At 39.4% G+C, this 11,339-nt stretch overlaps 1 protein-coding gene across 1 annotated transcript; it reads left to right on the top strand.

Annotated features, from left to right (window-relative positions):
- Positions 1 to 1,063: 1,063 nt before the first annotated feature.
- Positions 1,064 to 8,900, top strand: LOC116503771 (zinc finger protein 493-like). Its single transcript, XM_032210387.1, is given in 7 exon segments — positions 1,064 to 2,078; positions 2,574 to 2,694; positions 2,858 to 2,940; positions 3,670 to 3,796; positions 5,075 to 7,360; positions 7,363 to 7,456; positions 7,458 to 8,900. Coding segments are annotated over 7 exon segments (3,291 nt in total). The 5' UTR covers positions 1,064 to 1,670; the 3' UTR covers positions 7,630 to 8,900.
- Positions 8,901 to 11,339: the final 2,439 nt, after the last annotated feature.

Below are 11,339 nucleotides of genomic sequence, written 5' to 3'. Positions count from 1 at the left end.
TATCATGTATCCCCACGTCCTTCTTTCTATTAAACTAGACATACCATTCCTGCAACCGTTCTTCATGTTTTAGTCTCTAGTCCCCTAATCATCTTTGTTGCTCTTCTCTGCACTCTTTCTAGAGTCCTCCACATCTTTTCTACATCGTGGTGACCAAAACTGAATGCAGTATTCCAAGTGTGGCCTTACCAAAGCATTATAAAGTAGTATTAACACTTCATGTGATCTTGATTCTATCCCTGTTTATGCAGCCTAGAACTGTGTTGGCTTTTTTGGCACAGTGCTACACACTGCTGGCTCATATTTAAATGGTTGTCCACTAGGACTCCAAGATCCCTCTTAGTTACTACTATTGAGCAGGGTACTACCTATACTGTACCTGTGCATTTCATTTTTTGTTGCCTAAATGTAGAACCTTATTCTTTTCACCATTGAATTTCATTTTATTAGATAGTACCCAATGTTCAAGTTTGTCAAGTTTCTTCTGTATCTTAAGCCTGTCTTCTGGAGTGTTGGCTATTCCTGCCAGCTTGGTATTATCTCCAAATTTGATGAGTTCCCCATTTATTCCCTCATCCAAATCATTGATGAAGATGTTGAAGAGTACTAGGCCTAAAACAGAGCCTTGGAATACTCCACTGCATAGTTCCCTCCATGTAGATGCAGCTCCGTTGAGGACTGCACGTTGAGTGCGGTTGGTCAGCCAGTTACGAATCCATTTGGTGGTGATGCTGTCTAACCCCAATTCTTCTACTTTATCTAGTAGTACGTTATGGTCTACCTGATGTTTTTGACATTAGGTGCAGAGAGAGCTCAGTCAGGAAAGCATCTTCTCGATTAAAGAGTGAAATATTTGCAAATTCAGCGGATCTTCTCTTGGGGAATTGCCTGAAGCTTCGAGAGTGGCAGGGATCCCAGAGAGCCTGAAGATCAGTGACTCTATTCAATACAGGTAGCTCTCAACCTACAACCAGAATTGAGTCCCAAATTTTGGTTACTAAGTGAAACATTTGTTAAGTGAATTTTACCCCATTTTATGACCTTTGGTACCACCAAAGTGGATCACTGCAGTTATTAAGTTAGTGACACAATTGTTCAGCGAATCTGGCTTTCCCATTGACTTTGCTTGTTAAGAAAGTTATGAAAGAGGATCACTTTACTACAGGCCACCGCAACAGTCATAAACATGAATCAGTTTCTAAGCATCTGATTTTTTATCACAAGACCATGGGGATACTGCAATGGTGATAAGTGTGAAAAATGGTCACAAGCCACTTTTTCCAATGCTGTTGTAACTTTGAACAGTCACTAAATGAACTGTTGTAAGTCGAGGACTACCTGCATGAAGACAAATTTCTTTGAGAACAAGAGGAAGGGGAGCTGCACCCCAATGTTAATTGATCCCTGATTCTGTATTCCCCTGTAGTATTATTCTAAGTGGATGTTTGTATATTTCTTTTTTTTCTGACTTAATTTTTTTTCTCCACTAAGCTTTATGGAAGCATATTACCTTTCTTCCACTACAGGCAAAGTTTCATGTTCTCTGGAGAGGAGACAGCCCATCATTTAAAGTGATTCAAGTTGTAGTCTTTCTCCCAGAAATGACCATTGCTTTCTAAATCTAACAGAGCCTTCGATTTCATTGGAGTAGCATTTCAGCACAGAGAAAAATGGTGTCACACAACAAAGCAGGGGAAGAAGAAGAAAGGTCCCACATTGTCCTGGTTGGGACTAATGGGAAATCCTGGGAAAGAACCAATTACAAAGTCTTGGAAGAAGAAACTACCAGTTGGCTGATACAGCATCTCCAGTTCAGAGAGTTTTGCTACCAAGCTGAGGGGCCCAGAGACGTTTGCAGCCAACTTCACCACATTTACTGTCAATGGCTGAAACCGGAGAAGCACACAAAAGCTCAGATGCTGGACCTGATGGTCCTTAAGCAGTTCCTGGCCATCCTACCCCCAGGAATTGAGAGCTGGGTTCGGGAGTGTGGAGCAGAGACTTGTTCCCAGGCGGTGGCCCTTACGGAAGGTTTTCTCCTGAGCCAGGCAGAGGAAAAAAAGCAGAGAGAATTGCAGGTAAGAAGTTATCAACAACCCTAGGGGTCCCCAACCCCCAAAGCTACAGCCCAGTACTGAGTTGTAGCCCGTTCGGAACTAGCCTGCACAAACAGCAGGCAAGCACGTGCAAGCAGCTCCATTTGTGCAGGTGGCAGGTGCTTGCTCATTCAAGAAACTCAATTTGTCCACCGCTAGCACAAATGGAGTTTCTCATGTGAGCACATGGGCTCACTACATGTGTGGAACCATCCCCTCTCTCTCCCACACCGCAGGTCGCAAAGTCGGAGTCAAGATCTGAAAAACTGTGTTGTTGAATTCATGAATGTTTTCCTTCTGGTGCTATTGCCATGGATAAAATTTGATTTCCACTTTGGAAAGATTAGTGTGGTGTCTCCCATCTGTCAATTTTTCAGGACATGTGAGAATTAGTCTTTCTAAAGGAAAGTGGAATTGGGGGATAAACAATAGTAATGCATTCTCCACTTTTTCTCTCTCTCTTGGCTGCTGCTTCAGATTAAGGGGGTTTACAGGGAGATGACCATGGAGCCCTCCAAATGGGTGGATACATCATGCCCCCTTAAGGAACCTGTTGGGAGGATCTGCCAGGAGACTCCATCTCAGAGCATATCAGCAGGTAAAGCTGTGTTTCTTTGGGTCTTTGCACTTTCTGAACTAGTTTCTTTTAGGAAATTTAGTTGCACTCCATTGCTGTATGTGGCTAAGATTTATTGCTATTCTCCAGAATGTATTGTTAAGTTTTAAAATATGTATTTCCTCAACTTTTATCTTATTGTCAGATAACAGAGCAACTTTGATGGTACCTTTAGAATCATCTCTGATTTATGGTGTAGCAGGAACAGCTATTGAGCTTCAAACTCAGGTAGGAAAAGAATGCCTTCCTTCTTCTGTATTCTAACACTATGTATGCTACTGTCTCCAAAACCATCTGAATCCTTTTTTCCAGAGTGAATTTCTTCCACTGTCAAATTTAATCCATTTTTTTTAGAACAGGCGCAGCTCCAGTGATCTAATGACAGCCTATTTGATGGCACTTCATGAGGACGTCTTCCTTTTTAATATTTAGGCACAGAATGAGGAATTCTGTTCATCTCCAAGGGATGATATAAGCCACAGATTAAAATGTCAAACAGGAATCTCCCAACTCCTTGTTGAGTAAGCCACTTTCCAGGAAGGATGCCAACCATGATCAATGGTGCGCCCAAGGCCTATCTCACCAGTTGTTTCCATAAGATGTTGGATTTGCTGCTGAATTCTGCAGTCAGAAACATTTATTCAGTAAGACAGAGCAGCGTTTTCCAAACAGTTCTTCCTTCCAGAGTACTGTGAGAACTTGATGGGGTACCATGATATACAAAGAATGAATAAAAATTGATGCAGCTAATTTTTACAGTAGAATGTTTCCTCTCAAGCCTGTTTCATCTAACAGGCTGTGTGACCTGAAAAACCTGACAGAGAACTTAACAGTACTTTCTGGTCATATTAACAAGAAAACAAACTCTCTGCTGCTAGTGTTTGTTCTTTAAAAAGAATACATGCAAATCCTTCCTGGACCTGTTCATTAATTGGGAATGTTTCCTTTCTATTACAGAATCCCATATCTTTTGAAGAGGTAGCTGTATTTTTCTCTAAGGAGGAGTGGGCTCTGCTGGACTTGGACCAAAGAACTCTTTACAGAGAGATCATGATGGAAATTTCTGGGAACCTAGCCTCCATGGGTAAGTGATCTTGTCTGTTCTAGGGTCAGATAGCTGGGGAGAGTAAATCCAAACTAACCAATTTATTTGCTTCTTAGAGCAAATGCTGATTTATTCTGTTCTCCAGTGGAAGAAAATATCTTTAACTGATTGTTCCTCCCTGTGGCAGGGAGGGCTAAAACCTGCATAGTGTCCTTAGAGAAAGGGAAAGAGCACCCTCCCATTAGATTTCTAGTGTTGCCTCCATTGGTTTGCATATTACTTTGGGAGCTCCTTTTATTCTTTTATTTCTAAACTGATGGGATTTGAAAAATAGCACTACTACTAGGGATGAAACTGCTAGAAATTAGGCTGGATTCTGGCTGAATTCTCAAAACGTTTGACAACTTAGCGAAATGCTCCTGCCATTTTCCATAAGACTTTCTTGGTTGCACTGCTACCTACAGATCCAGAGACAGATGTGGAAGAAGGAGCGCTTCCAGGCTGGGTAGGTAGCTCCTTTTTTAAAAGAGAATGCAACTTTTCCCCAGATCTCTTCAGTTCTAAAATCCAGATTTTTCTTTATCAACAGAACCTTCCTCTTACTTTAACTTTGATTTCTTCTCCCTCATCCAGTCCATCATTGTGTTCTTGGGGCTCTCTGAGCTTGCTTGTTTTCTTGCAGATGTCATGCAGGAAGAAAAGCTCCCATTTGCGTGTTGTCTGAAGTGTTTGCTGCCCATATGTGGTACTAATAAAGGAGAATATTTGTAGCTCAGGGTTGACATGAGGGGTCCTTGGTGCTCTCTGAGCTTGCATACTTGGACCAAAGAACAACTTTTTTTCCTGCATGATGTCTGCAAGAAAAAAGCAAGCTCAGAGAGCACCAATGACCCCTCATGTCAACCCCGAGCTACAAACATTCTCCTTTATTAGTAGTACATTATTGTATCAAGGCAAATTTCAAGAATGCCTATTACTACCATGGAATTGATTAATAAAGAGCTGTAGAGCTGTGATAATAGCTTTCCTAAGTGTCATGCTAACATTGAATTCACAAGGGACAAGAACACTATAGAATATTGTACATCAACTACCTAGATGCCAAAGAAAAGTTCACATTCTGGATAACTGATGACAAAAAGCAGGGAAATTCCAGTAAAGTAGTGTCTTATTCATGATTCTACCACATGGTCCATAATAATGGAAGAACAGCGGGAAAATAAAAGATGCATCTAAATGGATTTGAAATCCGATGGCACCCTCAGTATGTGTATTAAGTTAACCCAATACAATGTTTCTGTTTTATATCCAAAACAGGTGATGGACAGGAGAATGAGGATGATAAAAAACAAGCTGTGGAGATTTCCAGAAGAGCCAAAATAAAAACTGAGGAAGAGAAATTTGGAAATCAGCAGGGACCAGAAATGAAAGAAGAAAGCCAGTTCAGCAGTTGGGTGGAGAAATCCCCTACTTCTCAATGTGCAGAAATCCATATCTTTCTGACCCAAGATGAGAAAGAAAAAACTTGTACAAGGTGTGGCAAAATATTCAGAGATAAATCAAATTTGTGTGAATATTGCAAAACTCAAAATAAAGAGAAGCATTATGAATGTACAGAATACGGGGAAAGTTGCGACTGGAGCTTTCCTCATACATTACATCAAAATATCCATATTGGAGAAAAACCTTATAAATGCACCGAGTGTGGAAAAAGCTTTGGGTGGAATTGTCGCCTTATGTCACATAAGAGGATCCATTCAGGAGAAAAACCATATAAATGCTTGGAATGTGGAAAAAGCTTTAGTGGTTTGAGTTCATTTAGTTCCCATAAAAGGATTCACTCAGGAGAGAAACCATATAAATGCCTGGACTGTGGAAAGAGCTTCAGTATGAGCAGTAATCTTACATCCCACAAGAGGACCCACACTGGAGAGAAACCATACGCATGCCTGGAATGTGGAAAGAGCTTTAGTACTAGTAGTTCACTTATTTCCCATAAAAGGATCCACACGGGGGAGAAACCGTATAAATGCTTGGATTGTGGAAAAAGTTTCAGTATGAGCAGTAACCTCACATCTCATAAAAGGATTCACACGGGAGAAAAACCGTATAAATGCCTGGATTGTGGAAAGACCTTTAGTAAAAGCAGTTACCTAACTTCTCATAAAAACATCCACACAGGGGAGAAACCATATAAATGTATGGAGTGTGGAAAAAGCTTCAAGGGACTGAGTTCATTTATTTCCCATAAAAGGATCCACACAGGAGAGAAACCATATAAATGTGAGCAGTGTGGAAGGAGCTTCCGTAAGAGTGATAATCTTACTTGCCATATGAGAAAACACACAGGGGAGAAGCCTTATAAATGTACGGAGTGTGGCAAGAGCTTCAGTACCAGTAGTGATATTACTTCCCACAAAAGGACTCACTCAGGGGAGAAACCATACAAATGTCTGGAATGTGGAAAAAGCTTTAGGGGCCTGAGTTCCTTTACTTCTCATAAAAGGATCCACTCAGGGGAGAAACCATATAAATGTATGAAATGTGGAAAATGCTTCAGTATGAACAGTTCTCTTATTTCTCATAAAAGGATTCACACAGGAGAGAAACCATATAAATGTGAGCAGTGTGGAAGGAGCTTCCGTAAGAGTGATAATCTTACTTGCCATATGAGAAAACACACAGGGGAGAAGCCTTATAAATGTACGGAGTGTGGCAAGAGCTTCAGTACCAGTAGTGATATTACTTCCCACAAAAGGACTCACTCAGGGGAGAAACCATACAAATGTCTGGAATGTGGAAAAAGCTTTAGGGGCCTGAGTTCCTTTACTTCTCATAAAAGGATCCACTCAGGGGAGAAACCATATAAATGTCTGGAATGTGGAAAGAACTTCAGCAAGAGTGATCACCTTACCTCTCATAAAAGGATCCACACAGGAGAGAAACCCTATAAATGTCTGGAATGTGGGAAAAGCTTTAGTGGCTTGAGTTCCTTTAATTCCCATAAAAGAATCCACTCAGGGGAAAAACCGTATAAATGTATGGAATGTGGGAAGAGCTTTAGCATGAGTGGCGCTCTTACTTCACATAAAAGGATCCACACAGGAGAGAAACCATACAAATGCTTAGAGTGTGGAAAGAATTTTAGTCAGAGTAGTTCGCTGAATTATCATAAAAGGATCCATACAGGGGAAAAACCATATAAATGTGTGGAATGTGGAAAGAGCTTCAGTATGAGCAGCTCTCTTACTTCCCATAAAAGGATCCACTCAGGGGAAAAATTGTTCAAATGCTTAGAGTGTGGAAAGAACTTCAGTCAGAGTAGTTCGCTGAATTCTCATAAAAGGATCCATACGGGAGAAAAACCATATAAATGTGTGGAATGTGGAAAGAGCTTCAGTATGAGTAGCAACCTTACTTCACATAAAAGGATCCACTCAGGGGAAAAACTGTACAAATGCTTAGAGTGTGGAAAGAACTTCAGTCAGAGTAGTTCGCTGAATTCTCATAAAAGGATCCATACGGGAGAAAAACCATATAAATGTGTGGAATGTGGAAAGAGCTTCAGTATGAGCAGCAACCTTACTTCCCATAAAAGGATCCACTTGGGGAAAAACTGTACGAATGCTTAGAGCATGGAAAGAATTTCAGATGGAGCAGCCGTTTGATTTCCCATAAGCAGATCCACTCAGGAAAAACTTTATCAGTGTCTGGAATGTGGAAAAAGTTTCAGTGGCTTGAGTTCCTTTAATTCCCATGAAAGGATTCATACTGGGGAGAAAACATACAAATGCATGGAGTGTGGAAAGAGTTTCATTATATCATCCCAGTCAAATGATTGTCAGAATGTATTTGAAAAACTCCAGGGATAGAACACCCCCAATTCTGGGAGGCAAGCTACTTGATTAATTGTTCTCAGTCAGGAAATTTCTCCTTACTTCTAGATTGGATCTGCATTTAAGATTACTTCTTGTTCTGCTCTCTGGTGCTGTTGAGAATAAGTTCCCCTCTTTTGTGTAACAGCCCCTCAAGTACTAGAAGTCAGCTGTCATGTTACCCCTAGTCCTCTTCATTAGCATACCTAGCTTCCTAAACTGTTCATGACAAATTAGCCTCCAGACTCTTTATCATCTTGCTCTACTTTGCATAATTTGTAGGGTCTCGTTGCCTTTTTTGTATCATGGTGAACAATACTGGAAGCAGTGTTTTAGGTGTGGCCTCACTAGTGCAGTATAAAGTGACTATCACTTTATATGATTTTGATTATTCTCTCTGTTGATGCAGCGAAGGACTGCACTGGCTTTTTTGGCAGCTGCTGGACATGGCTGACTCATACTTAAGTGGTGGTCCACTCTTAGATCTCTTTCAGTTACTGCTGTTAAAACCAGGTACCAGCTATTTTTGTACCTATGCATTTGGTTTTTCCTGCCTAAGTGCAGGACCTTACCTTTTCTCACCACTGAATTACACCTTGTTGGATAGGGCCCAACGCTCGAGTTGATCTTCTAAAATATTAGCAATTCCCCCCAGATTGATGTCATATGCAAATTTGATAAGTTTGTCTTCTGCCCCCTCTTCTAGCTCATTTATGCAGATATCGAAGAGTATTGGCCCAAGATAGAACCATGAGGTACCCAACTATATGACCATGGTGGCTAGATTAGATATAGTAGGCAGGAGCTTATTGATGGACTGTTATGGTGAAATGATGTATTTTGCATCATAATGAATGGTAAGTAATTGAGCAACAATAAAGGTTGTTTCCATCTATCTTGGGAAGTATAGCACCCACCTACTTATCAGTCTAGGAATTAATACATTGATTTTTAAGAGGCAAAGTATCATAATGGAGGAATCCTACCTTGAAAATAACAAATTAAATCTTTTGTTTGAAACCTTGAATTGGATCAGCTTCATAATGGTCCCTATATTTCTCTAAGCCTTTTATCATCTAGTGCAGGACTTTGGACTGAATATGCCACTTTTGTTTCAAATTTTCACTCTTTTTTTTTAAAATGCATTGTATTAAATGTTAATAATTTATGTGATATAAACATAGTAAAAGTTGTGATTAGTATATGGTACAAATGTATGCTTTTGTGTTTTTATTTTGCACAGAGAAAAATATAGAAATAAAGTTTTACTTTTTCCAAGTATTTTATAAAATGATTAGTAACATACATATATGCAAACATTATAAATGTGAGTCAGTTGTCAAGCATCTGAATATAAATCACGTGACCATGGGGATGCTTTAATGGTCGTAAGTGTAAAAAATGGTCATAAGTCACTTGTTTTGATACTGTCATAACTTCAAATGGTCATTAAATGAACTTTTGTATGTTGAGGACTCCTGTAGTTTCTTAGTGTTATGGAACAGATTTAGATCTTTTAAGTATTGTATGTAATCAAACTTGTCCAAGGGCTGTTTATTCTAGGGAACTTTGGCTATTTTTTTTAAAAATCATACACTTAAAAGTCACATTCCTTTGAACCCTGCTGTTGGGAGAAGACTTAGGATACCACAGATAGGCAAAAAAATTGAAAAAATTGATTCTCTTCTTTTTGGTATGTGATGTCACACTGATAAAAAAGAGATGCATTGTGATACAGTGTTATCATTTCCCCTCCCAAGTTGACCTTGCGGATGCCTCTGGAAAGGAGGACACCCTGGGGAAAAAAACCCAAAACCCAACCAACAACCATTCCAGTCAAAGTACTAAAAGATTACTTTAAAAAAAGATTTCACAATCTAGATTGTCTATTCCTAACATTGCAAAGAATCAGAAACATTTCCTGTATCTCCCTAGCCTAATTTTTAAAAGTTCATTAAGAATGCCAGCCTTCAGCCTAGAATGGTTTGGGTAGGTATAATAATAATTAAACTACATTTGATGGCTTGCTGAGTTAGTACAGTTTGCATGTACTTACTGTATTTTTCCACTTGATTGTACAACTTTCAGAGTGTTTTGAAAGTAGCATTTATTAAGGCACTTAGAATTTCAACAACTGCACAAACAAGAGCATAAACCAAGAAGCAGGCACATTTCATACACGCTTAATAAGCTAGCCATCTGAATCATCATTTTTGCATTTAAACCACTTCTATCTAAACTTAAGTGCAGCATTGCATTCTACCTTCACAAATTTTATTGTATTCATTTCAACAATTTTTATTGTTGCACTGCCAATAAAATACTCTGGGGAAGTTGTCATAAAATGAATCACTTTATGCTTCCTTAATTGAAAAATAGCAACTTTGATTGCTTAATTTAAAAAGTTAACTGAGACACATTCCAAAAACGGAATTGTTTTCTATCAGCTAAGAAAATTCAAAGAAATAAAACAGCCTTTCTCTATTTGTATGTGTGTTCATTAGATTTATATTCCAGGAACTCAATGGTGCCTCTTCATAATAATAACCCTGAAAGGTAGGCTTGTCTAAGAGAAAGGTATTGGCCCAGAGCACCCCAAGGAGCTTCCATGGCTGGGTGTGGGCTTGAAACAACCTTTGGGCATGAGCCATTGAAGGCCTGTATACAGATAGTCCTTGACTTACAGCAGTTCATTTAATGACCATTTAAAGTTACAATCGCACTGGACTAAGTGACTTATGACCATTTTCCACACTTACGACCACCAAGGCATCCCCATGGTCACATGATCAAAATTCAGACACTTGGCAGTTTGAGTCAGTTGCCAAGCATCTGAATTTTGGTCGTGACCATGGGGATGCTACAACAGTTGCAATTGTAAAAAACAGCAATAAGCCACTTTTCTCCGGGCCATTATAACTTTGAATGGTGGCTAAATGAACTGCTGTAAGTTGAGGACTACCTGTATCTTAGATTCAATAGCAACTAAATCTTTTTTCTTTCAATTATGCTCCCCAGATAATTCAAATCTCTCCCCCCCCCCCATCTACAGTTTCTCTGTCTGGAAGGGAATTTGCACTTACTTTATCTTTCCTTCGCCCCTTCTCCTGCATCATGACCTGATGTTCTATCATTTTTGGCTGCATTTTACACTGTAGGAGGAAGGATCCTTTGTTCTCTATCCCCTCACAAAAGAGATGATTCTCCTCATGGACCTTTAAGTGCCATCTTTTTATTAATCTTCCTATTGGCATTCCAATTTTAATCTGCCATCTCTTTTTGCTCCTTTCATTCAGAGGTTTGGATGAACCACTCTTCTCTGCTATTTCACATTTTTTTGAGGCAAACTTTTCTAGAACTTAATCTTTTGCCATTTAGGCTCAGGGTTTCCTTTGCCATTTTGCACTTTCTGAGCTAAAACGTTCAAGAATTTAACAATATTTTTTTCCCATTTAGGACCAGGTTTTTCTTCAATATTCTTTAATTTTCTTGAGAGATCCTTGGTGCTCACTGAGCTTGGTTTTCTTGCAAAGATTTCATTACTCAAACTAGATAATATCAGTGCTAGTGTAATATTCTTTCCTTCCGGACCTCAATTTGGCTCTGCCACAGCTTTTCACCAGGGCCACCATACTTTATTATCTCAGACCAGTTTTGGCTCCTCAAATAAAAACTGTATCTTAGTATCTTCAATATAGTGGAAGCGC

The sequence above is a fragment of the Thamnophis elegans genome, chromosome 2 (genome assembly GCF_009769535.1).
Source record: "Thamnophis elegans isolate rThaEle1 chromosome 2, rThaEle1.pri, whole genome shotgun sequence".
NCBI lineage: Eukaryota > Metazoa > Chordata > Lepidosauria > Squamata > Colubridae > Thamnophis > Thamnophis elegans.
Note: the sequence above shows the minus strand (reverse complement) of the source record. Positions and strands in the feature narration are given on the sequence as shown.